Source organism: Lissotriton helveticus, chromosome 3_1 (genome assembly GCF_964261635.1).
Source record: "Lissotriton helveticus chromosome 3_1, aLisHel1.1, whole genome shotgun sequence".
NCBI classification, from domain to species: domain Eukaryota; kingdom Metazoa; phylum Chordata; class Amphibia; order Caudata; family Salamandridae; genus Lissotriton; species Lissotriton helveticus.
This window is the reverse complement of record NC_136061.1, coordinates 1,475,554,085-1,475,574,422: the sequence shown is the minus strand read 5'-3', so window position 1 is coordinate 1,475,574,422 and position 20,338 is coordinate 1,475,554,085. Positions and strand designations below refer to the sequence as shown.

The 20,338-nt window shown below is 45.4% G+C and overlaps 1 protein-coding gene across 1 annotated transcript in view; it reads right to left on the bottom strand.

The window, feature by feature from the left end:
* Nucleotides 1-19,315, bottom strand: part of LOC144823520 (glycophorin-C-like) — a 174,423-nt gene extending 155,108 nt beyond the window's left edge. Inside the window, exon 1 of the mRNA XM_078682095.1 lies at nt 19,075-19,315. Coding sequence (XP_078538221.1) covers nt 19,075-19,114 — 40 coding nt within the window. The 5' untranslated portion in view covers nt 19,115-19,315. The remainder of the gene's footprint in view (nt 1-19,074) is intronic.
* Nucleotides 19,316-20,338: the final 1,023 nt, after the last annotated feature.

Sequence of the window (20,338 nt, the reverse complement as noted above, 5' to 3'; positions counted from 1 at the left end):
TGGTCTCACTCAGGGGAATATTTCTAGTTCACTGGTTAGACAACCCTATTTCCCTTGATGTTCAGTTAAGGGGTACCTCTCATATTTACCCTCGATAGGTGGTCCGCCAGGCAGGGAGAGACAAAAATGAAATCAATAGTTGAAGCACTATCCCTGCCTCTATATGTTGGCACCAGTTCGGTTGTAGGGGGTGAACATAAATCCATTGCATTACTAAGAATATGTTCACTAAGAAAAGAGTTTAGTTCTAATCCCCTCCACACAGCTGGCTCCGCCTGTCCTATGCCTGTATTACAGGTATCTGTTGGGAGCTTGGCGTTAAACCCTCCCCCCCCCCCAAAGGATCCCCAAGCCCTCACCTAAGCCCTGAATTTCCTCTAATTTAGAAATAAATTTAAAAAGCGCAATGAAATTTTTATTCGGAGTAGAATAAAAATCATTATTATAGAAATGTATTAAATAGAAAGGGACTCAACACTTATATTCTATTGCTTGTATATTAGGATTATTAGTGTTTATTATCTTGAAACTCCCACCAGCTGCTATGCTGATCCCGATGAATAAGCCCCCTGCTGCACGGACGAAATTTGGCTTGGGCGTCACTACACTAAAGCAGTGAAATTCTTCAATATGCAAATCGTGAGTGGCCCATGTTTCTTGAAACATTATTATATCCTGAGAGGATAATATATGTAGCCATTCTGTATCGGCGAGTCTTGGCTTGAGACCGGCTACGTTCCAGCTTAAGAATCTAAGGTCAGAGTCATTATTACTTCTAATATTATTCCTAGTAACCTTAACTGTTGACCTACCACCGGTTTTGACATGGCTAATACCATCCTCTACCTGCTCCTGATAATCAGTGAAAATTAATGACTGCGTGTTACGTGTTTCCAGGGGTTCCTGTTCCTTAGTAATTGCAGATCAATCGATACATAGAGGATCCCTTGATATGTTGTAATTTGCCATCCTATCTAGCTGTCAGTCTTGTGCATCTAGTTTGGAGAAAGCTAGATCAAACCGGTTAAATGTTGGCACATTGTACTCATACCTCCCCTGATTGTGAGCGCAAGTAAGTGGTTGGCATCTGTACGTAGGTAGAAGAGGGGGGGTCCGGTAGAAGAAACCTTGGGGTAGAATATGTATTCCTTCCCTACCCAACTGACTTGTCCCTGCTCTCTCCAAGATGTTTTGTACTAACTTTATTGAACCAAAATTCAGTATTATGCAGTCGCCTCTGCTAGATTTGATAGATCTACCTATCCATGGAACCCTTCTGGCCATTTTAAAGTCCTGAAACAAACAGATGCCCAGTCCCGTCTTAGTGTCCAATAGGTGAAGTGCCCTATTTCTTAAAGAACTCCAATGTTCCACTATGTTGGGAGCTAAGGGCGGTACGTTGGAGAGGGCAATAACATAGGGTTAACATTCGGGGGGTAAATTAAAATAATCCTTACTATAAGCAGTTTGTGCAATAATTGAACTGTCCCCATTCAAGCCCCTATTGTTCCCCTCACTTGATGTCCCCCCCTTTGTTTAGAATTGCATGATGTCAAATTTGCGCCAATAGTACATGATGTGGGGGAGTGTGTGCCCGTTCTGATAGGGTCGTTATTTACAATTGATGGCTGATCGGGGACGGTGCCAAACATGCATTAGACCCCCCTGATGCTGCCAAAGATCCATTTGATAACTGGCTAGGCTGGGTCGTTAGTTTTTGCTCGATAGTGTTTAGTCTTATATTAATATCGGCAAGTTTATTTAGCAGTGGGTTTAACAATACCGCAAATTTGTCTACTAGCTTGGATAATAACACATCTCCTAAATCGATTTGGGGCTGCTTACAGGGGCAGTGACATCCAGAAGTACTTAAGTCTGGGGGGGGGGGGGTGATGACGGTTACCTCATCAAGTGGGCCCGTCTTCCCACGGGCAAAGCCTTTTGTTTTGGCTGCTTTGTTAGTTTGTTGGGTTGTAACAGGTAAATCCCTCGCCTTCCTTTTCTGTGTCATATTTAAAGCTGTATTTTCCTCACCCTGTAGCCGACGTGTAGATCGTGTAACGATTTGAGGAGGGGGTGAAAGGGGCGAAGGGGACAAACCTATAGTTATGATAGGTAGTTCTATGGCAGCCGTCTCGGTCTCAGAAGGCCCAGTGGCTGGATGATGAATACTAATTAGGCTGCATTCAGCTTGTTGTGGTGGGTTAGAGGAGGGACCACCTATGGATGTTTCAATGGGGGCACAGTGTGTCTCCATTGATAATCTTTTTTACGTGGATTTGATCTCTTTGTTTAAAAATGATTCTGCCCGGATAAAAAAAGCATCAAGGGTACCCACAGCCTCGTTACCCCCAGCCCCATTACGAGTACTCATTATTCAACAATGAGGCAATAGGCAAAAATAGCAAGCAATGAAATGTTAGAGTCACTGACCACGTGAGCAAAGTCCATAAGAATTAAGTCTAATGTTCCAATGAAAGGGAGGGGGCCCAGCCCTGCCTTATCCTACCTCTGGCGGCCTAAGACGGTCACGCTCTTGTCCCGGGCTTCTCCCGGCGTCGCCTGCGCGCGTCCCGCGACGCGGAAGGAGCCTCTCTCCTTTAAACGCCTCCGGGCGCGGATGTGGGCGGAAGTGGGCGTGGATGTGTCAGCAGGGAGAGCTGGGAGCTCTAGTCTCCCCCCTCGGCGGCCGTGCGGTGGACCAAGCAGCAGCGGCGAGGGAGACCAACAGCAGGCAGCCCCCGGTACAAGCAAAGCGTCAGGGCAGGTAGGTGGTAGAAAGGCAGCCCGCAAATTGTGACCAGCAAAAGCCCCCGCTCCACCGAAGGAGCCTCTCTCGTTTAAGCGTCTCCGGGCGCGGATGTGGGCGGAAGTGGGTGTGGATGTGTCAGTAGGGAGAGCTGGGAGCTGTAGTCTCCCCCCTCGGCGGCCGTGCGGTGGTGCAGGGGATGTAAATAGGAATTTGTGTTAACTGTTATCACCACTATAACTATGTTTGCAATGTATTTTACTTTTGAAAATATTTTGAAAAATGAGCCTTGTGTCCATCAACATCCAAGTAATTTACAGGTGCTCTGTGGTTTGGAATTGTGTGCCACCTTTTTAAATCCTTTTTTACAATTAAAGCAAGCTACATCTGCTTGGCTACATTTTACCAACCCCCCTCTCTCTGTTATTTCTGCAAAGAGGAGGTGAGTGATAATAGTGTGGGAGTGGTCTTGAGACAGGTGGGTGCTGGTGAATTGCACGTTATGAGCGTTTGATTGTGTATGTGAGAAGTCTACTTTGAGATCTCCTAATGATGTCACTAGACCTTCGAAGTGTGATCCATCCCTGAGACATTTCTGCTTCCACTGGTATGAATGTTTAAAGTCTGCAGCTGTAAGGGTGCCTTACTTCTGAATGGAAATTTTCTCTGTGGCTCTCAGCTGCCACCAGTATAAGTGTTTGAGGGGGGACTGACTCTTGTACAGTATTTTAGCAGCCTGGCTGATATTTATATACCGAGGCTCGTAAAATCTGAGGAAAATCATTAAAATCCGGTATTTTTCCCCTTACCAATGTAACCTGAAAGCAAAAAATACCAGATAAAATAAAAATTTGAAATAATATTTATGCTCTCTAGACTATCCCTGAATGTTTTTAAAGCAAACAGAGGCCACATTGCTGCGTTAAAAGAATACAGAAGATTTTACACAACCTGTTATTTGAATACCAGTTCCTTGCCCTTCCAGAACCCCAAACGACACATTTCTCTCAAGTTTGGAACCCACAGTTTGAGGCCCGTTGATGTGTCAAAGCATGGGTACTCGCAAATATTTTCCACGGAGCAAAAAAGTGTGGCCTTGATGTGACCAAGGGCCACTTTGATGCCAGCGGGGTGCAGCCTTGCGTGGGGTGGGGCTCATTGAAGCTAAGGCGGTAGAGGGGAAGCAAAGCATTGCACAATGTGAAACCAGAAAGCATGGAATTAATCCTCGGGTTCTCCACTTTACCAAACTGTGTAATCCTAGCCAAAAGTTTTATTTCACTTTCCTTCCTTTTCTCATTATCACTGTACAAAACATTCTCATGTGTTTGATTTAATAAACTATAATGTTTTACTTGTAGGAACCCAGTTCACCCAAAGAGTCACATAACAACTAACTTCCCTTATTACGTCACCATGGGCATTGTTGTCAGAGTGGAGGGAAGAATTAATGTTTCTAAAGCTTGTTTGAAAACTAACACTTTTAAAATAATACTTACCAATGCACTGATATAATCGGATGTACTAAAGTGAAAAGGTCCTGCTTGATAATTAAATACACTTTTTGAATTTTGAAGAGACTATCATATTTTTACACTTTTGCTGCAAGATGGATTTCAAAATGAAGGCGCTCATAAAGTTAATTGGTGCAGAGCTCAAGCTCAATATTAATTTCTTACCAAAAATTAATCTTAAAATACACTCTTGCCTGTTTGTCTCCTAGGAGATTCTGAACAGGAGCAAGCAGCTTCCAACTCCCTGGCCAGCAAACCTTGTCTGAGGTTGCTGGGACCTTATATGGTGTGCTAGTGGTTGGCAAATGTGTACACTGATTGGTGGTTGTATCTGGTGTTTCTATTGGGTTAGGATAATTGTCCTCATTGGTTGGGTATTTGAGGGTTCTGATTGGCTTCTCGGTCTGTGATTCAATCATTGCAGGGTTGGGACTAGGGCTAGGGTTAGGATTTCTATTGGAAGTAGGGACTAGGGCTTCCTATGTTATTGGTTGTTGGGAGTAGGGTGGGACTAGGGCTAGGGTTAGACCTTTAATTGGAAGTAGCTATTTAGGGCTTCTGGTGTGATTGGTTGTTGGACGAGTTGTGGGACTAAAAGTAGGGTTAGGCTTTCTATTGGAAGTAGGGACTAGGGCTACCAGTACCATTGGCTGCTTGGACTTGGGTTGGGACTAGTGGTAGGGCTAAGGCCTTTATTTGGACGTAGAGATCAGGGTTTTTGAACTGATTGGGTGCTTGGACTATGGTTAAGATTGGCTGCAAGGTCCTGGTCTCCTATTGGTTCTAGATGTTAGGGCTAGTGTTGTGATTGGATAGTGTTAGGGCTAGGGTTCCCATTGGCTGAAGGGGTCACCTGATTACTAGGGCTACAAAAAAGGCCAGGTTTAGGGCGTCTCAGCGAAGGGCGGAGAGGACAAGGGTAGTTGCCTGTTTGAGCCTGTTAAGGGCGGAGAGGACATGGGTAGTTGCCTGTTTGAGCCTGTTAAGGGCGGAGAAGACAAGGGTAGTTGCCTGTTTGAGCCTGTTCGAGACTGGTCAGTACTAGGGCCAGAAATGCTGCCCTTTTTCTCATTTAACAATACCCAGCCCACACCATCCACAACCACAAACAGAGCAACACACTCACGCCAAATATACACCACGCACAACACTATGCACAGATTAATGTACCAGCATGCACCACCAACCCAACCAAACCACATCTACACACCCTACTATCCCAACTACCACACATATCCACCATCACCCACAAACAGTACACAACTCTATCCTATACCACTAACCAATACACTCATTACTAACACAACGCCAATCAACACCATACATAACTACATCCCAGTCAGACACACTCTCCCTGCTGTAATTAAACCTAACAGTCCACCTTTTATCACTAACAAATATATAATGATCCTTTCATCAGTTGTCCAACAAACACCCTCCTCTCCCTTCTACCATACCACACAACACACACACTGCACGGGAAACAACCTTTACAAAGCAATTTTTACAACGCACTACCATTACAACGAAACGTTTACAACGCAACATCCATTACAACGCATGCATTTACAACGCAACCATTACAACGCATGACACTACAACGCATGTCATTACAACTCAGTCATTACAATGCATACCATTACAACGCATAACATTACCATCCAACACTTACCCTACTGTTGCACCCCCTGGAGTTAGAATAGTAATTTTTACCCCTACACTATCCAACACTTACCCTACTGTTGCACCCCATGGAGTTAGAATAGTAATTTTTACCCCTACACTATCCAACACTTACCCTACTGTTGCACCCCCTGGAGTTAGAATAGTAAATGTTACCCCTACACTATCCAATACTTACCAAACATGCAATGTAATGTAACGCGTTGTAATGGTATGCGTTGTAAATGTAGTATGCGTTGTAATGGAATGTGTTGTAAATGTAGTTTTTAAAATTTCGTTGTAATTGCATGCGTTGTAATGGATGTTGCATTGTAAAAAATGCGTTGTAAAGGTGTGCGTTGTAAAAGTGTGCGTTGTAACGTCATACATCCACACTGCACACCACCACACTTTGTAACTCTTGAAACAAACCAGTCTAAGATAAACATTCTCACCTCTACTTCATTCCCTCCTACACACAACATACACTTTACACATAAACACATCACCACCCCCTCTACGTCACAACCTCCTCTCACAAACAATACTACACAACCAAATCAAGTGCATGAAACATATACATTTCTTTAACTCTCCCCTCTGACTCCTTGCCTCCAAAACTCCTTTTTACTCATCCAAAAGGCTCTTCCTACTGCTAAGACTTAAAAATAAAAATCCTTCACTCTTTTATCCCTCCACTATCCTTTTTCAATCAAAATTAACAGACTAACATGTTCACTTCTCAAATTCCATATTCCATATTCAACTATACTAATATACTGCCCAAATAACTGAATAACATATCCACTTCTCAAATTACTTCATATTTTTTTACTATACTAATTTTCAACACTAATCCTTTATGGGTTCCGGAGTGGCGTGCTACTCGCCAGAAAAGCGCTTCAACACCCATCAGGGATAACAAGTGCTATATGAATGCAAATCTTTCTTCCCCTTTTATCCATCCGCTATCCTTCTCACTCCAAGTAACAGACTAATATCCACCACTGAAATTACCTCATATTTCACCATATTAATTCACCACTAATCCTTTATAGGCTCCCTGAATAGCATGCGTCAACAAGTGAGCGATAAATGCAATTACAATACAATACTTCTGCAGCCTTCCCCATCCTATTACCCCTCCCCCCACACCCACAATCCCCCACTCAATCCACCCAGGTCAAGGCTTGGCCAAAGGCTTCCGTGTCTGGTATTTATTTTTGCAGATTTATATACAGCTAACTCGACACTTGATGGCATTGGAGCGCTTTATATGGGCACCGGTTATGTTACAGGCGAACATCTTAATTTTTGGTAGGCATAAGGCCACATCCTCTCGCCATGTACGGTAACTCAGTTACCACTCTACCCTGCAGAACAAGAAACAAAGTCGGACCCTTGAAGGCAAGCAGACACGCTTTTGCTGACAGGGCTGCCGTAAGGATTGCAGAGTGGCCGCACCCCCCTAGCGTGGCTACCAGGCCTTTCGGGTAGGCGTGGCGACGTAGTGAGGGAGAGGCCGTCGGCGGTGGCGGCTCGGTGTGCGGGGGTTGCCGTGCTGTGAGCCGGCGAGAAGCTGGGAACAAGCTGCGGCTTGGCGAAAGGCCAAAGGCGAGGGTCGCAGTGAGGCAGAGGCGGTGAGGCTGACCGGAGAGATCCGCGTGAGACTCAAGGTAAGACACCCGGAGCGCGCAGGATTGACGGGTCTGACGACAGAGAGGCAACATTCCGCACCTTCACTGCTGTTCACTCTGGTGAGCAGCCGGCCTCTCTCACGTCTCTCCCGCCTCCCCCGACGCGCTGACAGCCCGGTGTTTGCTTGGCGTTTGAGCTTGCACAAGCACGGAGAGCTCTGGAGCTCCTGAGTCTCTCTCTCGGTTCACCACTCTGCCTGCTCCGGAAGCCTTCGTGCCTTACGGCTGCGGTGCCCCTGTTGCTCTCCCTGGGGCTCTGGCCGGCGCCCCAGCCTTCCCACGCCCCTTGGTCACCCCTCACTCCCTGTTCACTATCTGGCTGGCCACGGGAACCCACCAGCTCTGGGGCTGCTCCCCCTGCCCCCCGACCCGGAACTCAGCCCAGGCCCTGACAGTCCCGCCCAGACCCTGCTGGCTCTGCTTCACCCAGTACACTGCCCAAGCTGCCTCGGACCCCGGTGGTAGTGGAGAGGTGGTGGAGTCAGCGGGTGGTGGTGGGGCAGGGGGTTCTAGTGCAGAAGGGACGGGGTGAGCAGGGGGGTGCTACACCTGAAGACAGTCATACAACGCACAGCCTATGCACAGTTCAGTACAATTCGAACAGCTCCAGAACTCAGAAAACTCTGAAAAGCTCATTGCTGTAAAAGAGCTGCAAAACAAAGTCCCACCGGTGCTGGACTTGTGAGCAACTAGAAGTCCTCAGGCCTTTGGGAAACAATGAGATCAGGAAAAGTGAGGAAGTATACAGCGCCCAAAAGAAGGACAGCTACACGACCTGACACCGCAGAGGCCTCGGCCAACGCCAACCAGAGCCCAAAAATACAAAAACCCCCAAGCATACGGGACTTCTTTAAAAAAACGTTATCAAAGCCCGCGGAATCACCACAACTACAAGCGCAACCTCCGGAGGCAACAACTACTATCACTCCGTTGGCCCAACCAGGGATGTTTAATCTGGTCTCGGCGCAACATTGGGCACCTGCAACAACGAGGGCAACTGAGCCATCAGAGGTCTATATTTTTGGATCCCCCTGCATCGACCACAACAATAAAAACGCTCAACCAACCCTCCTCTTATCGGATAAGTCCCCAGCTTCCCCAGCAGAGGACCACTGGCCTTATCAAACTCCTCAAAACCAGTCGGAGATCACTATATCCCCAACAGAGGTCCAACTAATGTCGCCCCAAACTATTGCAACCTGTGTAGCGACCTCGCTCAACCCTCGTGCGGCCTCTTTTCACCAAACAACGACAGCACAAATTCACGGGCAAGCCAGCCCCGAGCACTCTAATAGCAGTCAATTATCTTTAACCCCACAAACAATAACCACCACAACAGCACTACCAACAGCACCACCGGCTTTGAGCCCCCCGTACATGTTATTTTCGCCAACTGGCCAAACAAAGGCCTCACTGCAAAGCCAGCCAACACGGTCTGTCCACAACGATCAGCTCATGACGGACCTGTCCCTTTTCTTCAAAACTTCTCAAAGTTCCCCAAGGTCCAGCCCGACCCCCAACGAAAAACAAAACACTGAAGAAAACTCCGGGACCAGTGCTTGGCCACAACTACTACAGACCCTGCAGCAAACAGTTAACGCACTCAATTACCACTCGTTAAAACTTGAGGTGCAGGTTGACTTATTAAACACTCTGGCGCTATTTACATCTGGGATCGACAGCAAACTAGACAAACTTAATTCCTTAATTTTACGGGCGCAAGCCTCTACGAAGCTTGCCCAACCACCCTGCTGTTGCTCCCCAATTATAGACTCTCTTTCTCTGCTCCCAGAATGCTTAACCACTGTTATAAGGGAAGTGAAGTTGTTGAGGGGAGGAAACGTATTCATCAAACCGCTATCCTCTACACAACAAGAACATCTAAAACCCACTGAGGCTCCTGCCAAGCAGAACATAAATACAAATGAAGGAGAGGCGCCAATCACAGGAACAACTACTGACTCAACGAAGCTGAATGGCCATCCCCAGAGCGCGCAACCACAATCAATCCTGACGGCTGAAAACGGCCCCCCTTCGTCACCAACCGGACAAACAACTAGGCATGACCAACTTGAGCCTGTGCAAACAAACAGTCCCGCTTCTCAAAGCGAATCAACAGCGGGTGCCCCCCCAGGGCCAGTGCTACCATGCAGCAAGAGAGAGCGCAAGCGTCAGCGAAAAGCCAGAAACAAACTTAGGGCAAACTCCAAAATGGTCCATCAGGATCTCTATCCTATCTTCAAAAAACCCGAAAACAAATAATCCCCCGTCAAAAACAATGCCGTAGAGCAAAGGACTATCCTCAAGGGAGTTACCTTGGAAAAACTCACACAAGAATCGGTGATGAGCCCACAGGACCAAAGCAAACAAACTACGGCCCCGGAAACAACTAAGGGCAGTGCCCCCACAGAAATCACTAGGGAGAGCCCAGTGACGGCAAGCACAACGACACCAGAAAAATCTAGGCCATCAATGGCTCTCACTTCCCCGGGAAAAGAAAACACAAGGGTAAGACTTAATTACTCCAAAACCATCTGCAATGTAGCTCAGATCAGTCATAGTCTACATTTGAAGAAGGCTTCGCAACGACTGTCACAACAGTTATACGAAACCAAACCGGATACGATAGCGGAAAATTCCAATATTAAGCCCATAAGTGTTCCGGAGTCAATCAATAATGATCCACTGCGCCATCAGATCCTTCTGGCTCCTGAATATAAATCTAAAGGGCGGCACGACATTCTTAACAGATCTAATCTGTTAAAACTAGCCGAAGGAATCCCGGGACTAGCTGGCCTGACCTCGAACAACATAGAATCCATCGAATTTCTCTCCCCCCAGGAAACCAACCCTCTGAGGTCACTGTGGTGACTTTCTCCTCGGCCAGTTGGATAGGAGCCTTTCTTGAACAGAAGCCTATCCTGCGGAATTGGGGAATTAGAGTATACCCCTACTTCACCCCTGGATATCCCACCTCCCTGCTAACAAGATCGACTTCACCCAGTCACCCGGCAATAACTAACAAAACAAGACGTATGAGACCCTATTCGGTCTTAAAAAACGCCTCAGGGTCAGATGTTGAATCAAAAGGCCCCGAGCAAGCCGGAGACAATTCAGAATCTAACTATAGCTGGGGGTGGCTGCCATCTATCCTGTCATCAAAACACCCAAACTGACCGCCAGCCGGTGAAATGCTTGCAGAAATACATAATCCCTTTAAGAAACCTCTCTCAGCGGCGGACAGACAGTACAAAGGAGACATCAACCAAGGGCGGCCTCCATTTTTATTGTGTTCATGGAACATCAGCGGATTTCTCCAAAAAACCTCAAATGAGGATACTATGGCTTTCTTGTGTAAACATGCAGCAATCGCTCTACAGGAAACCTGGGCAATGGGGGACCACCCCATAGAAGGATACATTGAATTCCGAAAACCAGCACTCAGGGACAGCCGATTTGGTCACCCCAAAGGCGGACTGTTCATATATATCTCAAACAACTTAAAAAGAGCCTTCAACCAACTCCATTTTGAAGAAGATTGGTTACTTGGGGTCAAAATTAACCCATGGAGGAGGCAGCGCTCACTCCTCCTCGTCAATGTGTACATCAATCCCAGCACCTGTACAAAAAAAGACCATCTGGCCCGACAGTGCGAGATCATGGATGACATGGCCGCTGAACATCCCAACTCGGATCGCATAATCACGGGAGATTTTAACACAAATCTTTTTCAGGGGAACGTTGCAGACATGGAAGGGCCGGACCCTATTAATATCATCGAGGCCATGACTCAATCTAAACCCCTGAAGCAAGCCCCAAATATACTAGGTGAGCTCACTGTGACGAGATTTTACAACGCAGGCTACTTGGTAGTGAATGGCAGGTCAACAAGTGACTCACCTCCAAACTGGACCTCAGCGGCTATATAAATCAGACATCCCCTTCTGGTCCACGGTCCTATTAAATCTCTTTAATTACACCCTGAGGACATCGACAATCCCGGACTCATGGAGGGGTGCAATAATTCACCCCATTCACAAAGCTGGATCTCGAGCCATTCCGAACAACTATAGATTAATCGCCCTACTGGACATAGAGGAAAAACATTTTGCGGGACTAATTCTGGAGGATAAGGCAATGGACAAAGGATAACGATTTGATTCCTCTGAATCAAACAGGGTTTGTTGCCAATTCAGGTACCACAACAAACTTATTGGCAGTTTCCACTATCATTGACAATGCTTTATTAACACGCAGGTTGGCCTTTTGCTGCTTTGTCGATTTCAAGGCAGCATTTGATAGAGTACCCAGGGAGGCCCTTTGGAAAAAACTGACACAGTGGGGTATTCCAAACAAGATACTGAACCCAATCATTCAACTCTACTCTGACACCTGGGTTCGAGTGAAGTTAGGGTCCGGCTCGCATCTCTCGCGAAAAATCATGACCTCACGTGGTGTCAAACAGGGATGCGTACTGGCCCCCCTTCTCTTTAACCTATTCATAGCAGACCTGTCAAGCACCCTAGACAGGGTAAACAGCCATCCACCCAAAATAGGAGGTGTGGCATTATGCAACCTTTTATATGCCGATGACCTGGCCCTGTTTAGTCTTACTAGAGTAGGGTTACAAAGGCTTCTTGATGCACTATCGCAATACGCGCTTGACAACCAACTAGAAATTAATATGGAGAAAACCCTGATAGTCCCTTTTGGTAAGAAACGCTACAGTGGCGGTGGCTGGTCAATAAATAAAACAAGTCTTATGATTGACCAATCGTATAAATATTTAGGCGTCCACTTGGACTCCAGGGGCAGTTTCACAAAGCAAAGCAGTGTGATTGCAGCCAAAACCACGGCTCTAGTGGTATCCTTGGCCAAACTATCAAAGAAACTTTCAGGCCCAACCCTTGCCCCCTTACTAGAAGTACTTAGAGCAAAGATCTGGCCAACACTCTCATATGGCATAGAGATCTTTAAAGGTAAAATGAACTCTGCCCTAAATAAACACACTACTAAAATCTATAGAAAGGCACTTCACTTGCCGAGCACCGCTTCCCCGGCCCAGATTAGATTAGAGCTGGGACTAACTAACTATGAAGCCTCTAATGTCGGCACCTATCTTAAGCTGTGTCACAAACTAAGACAGGCCGAACCAGGTACACTAGAATCTCTAACCTGGAAAGAAATCAATGAGACCAACCCAGGGGGAACATTCGGCCGCCTTTTGAACAACTATATCCACCAAATGTCAGTTGCCGAACTATGGGCTCTTAACCCCAGTCAGACTGTTTTTAAAAATATAATCAAAAAATGTGTAAGAATGAAATCTCTGGCTGCAGACAAAGCTCTTGTCACAAAGCGTAGCCATTCCTGGGCAGTAGTTAATTCCTACAAACGACTAACACCTGCTGCCTACCTCTCCACGACATTTTCACTTCATCTAAAGCGCTGTCTGATTGCCCTAAGAATGGGAGATTGGCGCTTTCTTCAAAATCTACCCACCTGGCGCCGCAAAAAGGAGGCCACAATATGTAGAGGATGCGGGTTAGCAACTGAAACAATTTTTCACGTGCTCTGCATCTGCCCTACATTTAACTCTCAACGCAGGCATCTGCTCAAGCCAGAATGGAACAGGCTGGGGGTTCGGTCCTGTAGGCATGCCATCATTGCTGCTTTGTCTCCGGATAATATTAATTTAAGTATAAATTTGGCCAAATTTATTCAGCAAGCGTACCGCAACCTAGAAAATATGGATACTGCTGAGGTCTCTGCTCATCGCTAAGTCTGAATATGCATTATAATAGAACTTGCAAAGACCAGGAGGGCAAATCCACAAATTGTAATGTTTTAACTGCCATGCTTTCGGCCACATTTTATTGTTTGCTTCTCTTTTAATCATTTTTTAAATTATTTTTATAAAACTGTATACAATGTGATTTGTGCGACTCTTTAAAGATATGTTTTATATCTAAACAAAGGAATTATTACACAAGAGACGGAGCGTTTAGTCAATTGGCAGCAAACAGAAAATGCACGAACAGTTAAGGATCCTAGCCCTCAAACAATAGATCTGATGGTCTACCGATTTCAGTGTTTAATTAAAAGAAAGGCACTAAAAGCCACTTGCAACACACAGATCTGCTGCATCCTTGATATTCTCATAGTGCTCAATTGCAGATCTTTTCAAGCTACAATAACTTGCGACTTAAGGTGACTAACAAAGGTTTCAGTGGGATATTGAGCGCAGGTTCACACTTTAGCGCGCTGGGTTCCCTGAAGCTAGCCATTGTTTGCTTTATTATGAGCAGTTGAAAAGCGCGTCTGGTATTGCGGTTTTCAGAACAGACTTGCAGCCTGCCCCCACCTCGCGGCCTGCGCCTTCCCTCCCTCCGCCAGCCCCCCGAGCATTGGTCTCATATTGCACAGCGTCCGCGTCTCTGGTTGCTTACGTCACTCACAGCACAACAGCTTTGAGAAGGCGCGTTTTCTTTCATCCTGTCTACAGAACAGGCTTTTTTCACGTCTAATTCTATCAACGGATGTGAATGCCAGACCCCCTTTCCGAGACTCTAGTATTTTATTTCCGTGACTTTTATTGATGAGTCACGAGAAGCGTCAGGAAGCTGCCTCGATGTCCCTGCGGATGTCATCGAAACACTAGAAAGAGTGCAGAGGGGGTGGGGGGTTGACCATCTGGGTCCGGAGGTTTTTCACAGAAACAACAAGGAAATGAATGCTTTGTTAGATAATTAGGTACGTTATACGGCTGTTGGATATGGGCGGAGGTCCGGCCAAAGAGCTGTCTAGGTTATTTGGCTGGCGCGGAGCCCAGCAGCTTCGCATGCGTGATTCATTGGTCCTGCCCTGCCTGGAGCCCTGATACCCAAGCATGGGGTCACCTGGGTAGGGGTCATGGGGTTCGTTTTGTTAGCTGTGCACGTTTGTCTGATGGGCCGGGGTGATGGTAATGGGAGAATGCTGCTGTAGCAAGCTGACATCCCCATACGTTGTACATCTGATACAACGTTGCCTGTGGATGGTCTTCTGTGTAAAATCTTATATAAGAATTTGGACTGTGTTGTTTTTGAAAAACAAGTCAATAACCATGCTGCACATTCCCCAGTGCCATACGTTGACAACTACATTTTAACATGCAATAATCGGTCACTATCTGTATATGCTGCACATTTAAAAATGGAACCAGCAGCTTTTTTAATACCATCATTCACAATAATACCACGTTCATCCTATTAGTGACATAAATGTATTACCGTCCCCAAATTTAAATAGAATTTTCTGAATGTAAACATAAAACAACTAAGCAGCTGCACTTCCATATCTTCTGCGTTTAACATGGCCTTCCATACGCTCTGAAGCTTTATGGCAGCATAAGCGTTATTAAAAAAAACACCATTATAGGACATACACACGTTCAGTTATAAGGAGGTTAAACGTGGGAAGACATCTTTTGATATTTTGTTGTGTGAAAAGAAGATATAAGCAGGAATATTTGCAACCATACACGTCTTCCACTTCTCCCCAAAATTGTATAGAGGGATTCACCCCAGAATCACTGCACATGTAAAACTGAGTTGCATGAGAGCAAGCACCAAGTTTAATTTTCACCCTCCCAAATATGGACTTGTGCACCGCTATCACTGGAGTAACTGTCACTGTGAAAAAATACCATGGGTGCAAATATAACAAATCTTAATCCTAGAAATTATTAAAGAGACAATCTAATATGTTTGCTTCTGGCACAGTCTGAGATCTGTGAATCAGAGGCATAAATTAGGCCTCTGCAGCAAAGAGGGATGGTTCAAGGGCCGTGCTCAACCCAGGTCCACATACCCCGAAGGGTGCCCGAGTCAGACAATCTTTTGGGGTCCAACTTATGGGGTGTTGTTCTATACCACTACAGGGGATGTAAGGCTTTGGCAGTTCTCCCATTCAAACAAATAAGGAAATTTGGTCTGAAATTTTAGGTCGGGCTCTCATATGTGGAACCCTGATGGAACTTTTTCAGGAATCCCCGGGCAATCGGGGTCAAACTGTAACAATGAAGGCCTTTTACCCTTATGGTCCTGAGGCTTATCCAGCTGTTAGACACAAGCAAAACACAAATAACAACCCTTAAGCACCTATAAGGGTATGGAGCCAGAGTTCTCCAAGGCTTACTCTTGTGTAGGGTAAAGACTCAGAACTCAATCATGAAAATAATAAAAGTTAAAAACGCATTGTCCAGTCAGTACTTATACTCTAGATGCTACTCCACAAAATTAACACTTCTCTAGGACTATTGTAAACCCACCGATGTGGCTATGGAAAGATTATGTAGAAATTACAGTCACAGTTGTGCAAGTGTCTTTTGTGGCCCCGAAATGTCTTAATTAGGTACTGTACCCATTAGGAAGCCCAACATGGGCTTTCCCTATATGGTGGAACAGAGGCTTTGATCTGTTCCTGCGGGTGGCGTCTGCGCACCTAGCACAGAGGGAGACTGCAATGACTCTGCTCCTGCTCTGTCATCGCTGCAATGTCTCCAGTCCACGTCACTGGGAAGAGGATGTGGCGTTACGGTCAGAGCTGCCCACTTCGCAACGAGGGAACCAGGTTTGGGTCTTTGCATCGACTCAACTTCCTCTGACTCTGGGAAAATCACTTAATCATCCAGTGACTAAAGATAAAAGTGGCCCTGTGTAATATAACTGGTGCTCAACTAAAGTGCCCTAATACCTTTGGGTCAAGTTCACACTTTATAAAAAAAAAATGCAAATTGCACATTAGCATGCAACTTCGAATCTGATTGGACAGAACTCTGTAGACCGAGGTAAGGGAAGATCCGACTCCACTGTCTGGGAGTGGATGAAAAAGTTTGTTTTGTGGATCTTCCTAGGGCCTAAACTCAACCCTACCACTGAAACAAAATGAAGAGCTCATCCCTGGGGGAGTAACGGTGATCTTGGTGGTGGTAGACATGACATCATCAAAGTTTGTTGGGATCATACTTAGCTGCAAACCTTCCAAGGCACTTTGCTGTCTTGAGGTAACCCATGTTTAATAGATTTTATTTAAAAAAAATCATATGCACAATGTATGGTGAATTGGTCTGGGTTTGTGACATAATTATGAATGTATTGGTACATTTGTAATAATATTTATGGTACAGATTTTAAATATTGTGTGAAGTGAAGATGTTTATTAATCAAGCAATAAAGATCTTATCACTAAAAACAAAGATTATTTTTAACAACAACAGTGGGAGACACTGTCTCAGCTGATCTTTCCTTCAGAATCACAGACAATGTCAACAGTCAGTAACCTTCGGCAGTTCTCCACAGACCATCAAGTGAAAACCTCTAAGAACCCATAAGCAAGCACAGATTCAGGAGTAGATTATTACCCTTGAAGCATACAGCACAGGGAACCAGGGTCACAAGGCATAATCTTACGGCCTGGAGGTGCAGTTCCTTCTGGTGGCTACAGCTGACTACCTTCAATTCCTCAAGCACAGCTTCTCGACTCTCCTGCCTCTCTTGCACCATGTTTATACTCCATTAGGAGAAAAAGATTTGGGTCCCAGAGGTCCAGGTAGGGGACTGCTTTCATGCAGATCTTGCTTTTTGCCTATTGCTCCAAGACTCGTCAAGCTACAGTTGTTATCCTCTGGTGTCAGAGGGACCGATGGGTGGGCCTTGGAACTGCATGTCTGGGAAACCCAAAACAAAGATGCAAAGGAGGGAGAAGATTCCTTCCTCACTTAGGTAACTCATAAACTCTTGAGGTTAACACTTCTGAGGAAGAATGGAAGGGGGCAAAGAACGTATCTACATTTCAAATGGGTCCTCTCTAACCAGTCCTCTACACCATAGTGTCTAGACCATGCCAGAAAAGGAGTCCTGTTATTCACATTACTGTCTGGAAGGCTCCACACAACCTATAAATTGTGTACCACTCATACACAGTTAATCCAAAATGGATCCCTTGGCTTTAACGATAACATAAACGCACACACTCCACACGCACCCTGCTACACATAGTGCAAATCTCCAGGAGACATCTATGTCCCACATGGGTGGAGCGAAGAACCCAGTAGTAATGGCCTGGCAGATTATTAAAAACAGGCGACACAAACTCACCCGTGCAGGCAACAGATAAATAAATAACTGCTCTGCAGGTAATGAGTGAGTGTCACCAATGTCAGCTCTTGCAGCCCCCGAGACCCCCACCCCCGCGAATGAAGGGAACTCACGTTCACAAAAGGAGGGGTACACATGCCATGCCTCCTTGGGTGTTACGGTCACTTAGTGATTAAACGCAATGAGCAAATGCTTCAGTGGGGGAGTGAATAGTCAGTGGGGTTTGCCATCAATGTGCAGTTTCTTAATGATTCTGTAAAGGGCTTTAAGTGGGCCGGGTCCAAGCAGGTGCTGTGACGGGTCCCTATCGGGCTCTCAATTTTTGCCCTCACTATAAGGGTGAAAAAAAAGTCTTAACTCTGCAGCAAAGACTCGTTACAGTTGGTGATTATTTATCCTATACAACTAATATCCATTGACAAAGCCAATAGTCCTGGCTTGTTGTAGGTGTAATGTTACTAGTTATAGTATATATCTGGATGCAATGACAGAAGCAGTCCATTGACACACTCTGCTAAACACAGATTTTTGGCTTATGTGTTTTAAGCCACACCCCTAATTACATCGGCCACGCCCCTTTGAGAGACACCACTACCCCATTTTTTTCATCCCACCTAAAGTTCAGAATCTATACTTTTTTTTTTCTCTGCGTGCGTAAAACATTCCAAAGCGCTCTGGGCTGTCTCAACTCAAGGTATGAGTAATACAAATAAAGCTGAAATGACTTAACTTGTATTCCACTGAGCTGGTCGATATTGTTAACTAACTGTTATTGTGAAAAGCAACTAAAACGACAATTATTGTTCACCTTTAAAACAAAAAGCTTTCAAATAGGAATTTAAGTCTATAGAAGTCTCATTCTAAACCACAGCTGTCTCGACACAAAAAGCAGATATCCGTTTGCCCTTCCAGTGTCTCAAATCATAAATAAATTGACTTGAAATATATAACATTAATACATAAACACGTATAGACGATGTTAGGAAATACTAATTTTATACCTTTGTATATAGCAATTAATAAGTGTTTCTTTTTTCTCTTTTCTCTTTTAATTGTTGGAAAATTTTACTACAATGAACTTTTATGATTGTAAATTCAATCGAAATAAAAAAAATTAAAAAAAACACGTTAAGAGCACTTTGTAAACAAAATTGCCTTTTTAAGTACAGTAGAGGTTTTTATTAACAAGCTAAAGGGCTACTGTTTTTCAAAGCTAAAGTACCAGGTGCTTTCGCAAGCCTTGAGCGGGTGGTTTTCTGAGTGGGACTTGGTTGGCCCCGCCTGCGCCTGTCAGTAAGTAGTGCACAACTCACGTGGGATCGTTTCCACGTCGCTGCCGTTTGTCGAGGCCATGCTTGTTTCCGATCGGCCGTATGCTGTTCTCTGGTGGCCAGTTGCCGGCCCGGGCGGGAAACGCTGCGTAGGTTATGGGCCGCACACGGCCTGGGTCCTCCTTGGCTGTTGTACAGCCGCTCTTGTCTGCCTCCCTCTCCCCTTACAACAGGGAGAGTAAACAGCGCCCATGTCATTTCCCCTGTGAGGAGGAGGGGCTCTGGCTTCCAGACAGCTGCACAGCGAGGGTTATGTTTTTTTAAAGCAATGAACTGATGCTGTCTCAAGTGTTTGCCAAGGCACAACCCCACTCCTTTAATGCGAGCATTGAAATCGCGCTTTGTGGCAAGCCGCCCCTCTGCTGGAGAATATTACCGAAATGAGCTGCCCCGCCCTGTCTTTTACTAAAGCTTTGTATAGACGGTTTATTTAACAGGGCCACAGAGCAACTGTAATAGCGGCGTTTTCTTATTATTAGGAGACAGACTAGTTTGTACAACTTCTGCTACAGAACACTAGGCGATAGCCTCAGGTGGAACTGGAAGCTATTTACTGGCTAAAATGAAATGATGTACTATTTGGTTAGCGGCTTTACAAATAGCAGAGAAACTTCACTATTTCCCTGGCTGCTCGCTAAAGTGTCTGCACTGTTTGGCCTGCAGCTTTCCTAATAACAAGGAAACGTCACTGTTGACCCGGCCACTGGCTACATAGCATAGATGTTCTATTACTCATCCATCCAAATAGCAAAGTAACTTTACAGTTTACTTGGCCTTTGGCTAACTAACTTTACTGGTCCTGTGTGACCAGTAAAAGAAACAATTGATGAACGGAATGCTGGACAATGCAATCTTTCACCCCCAGTCACAAGGATCTGGGTTTAATCCATTGTTCTTTTGCTCACCACACCACCCCAGTTTGGGCCCAGCCATATGCAAATCAGTCTTGACCCTGTTCCTTTTGGGAACAGTCCAGCCCGAACTGCCAAGCAATGCCCTCCCTGGAACGGAAGCAAGCATCCTGGGACCAGTTTCAGGGCATCACCCTTCATCGGCCACATGTGACCAGTAGTCAAACAAATAGCAAATACATTTCACTCTTTACTCGGTTCCTGGCACAAAAAAACAGCGTTATGTACAATTCTGCCAGTAGCCATATAAATAGCAAATATTTACCAGGTTGCTGGTTAAACATCAGAAATAATGTATTATCTGTCCGGTGACCTTGCAAATAGCAAAGTTACAT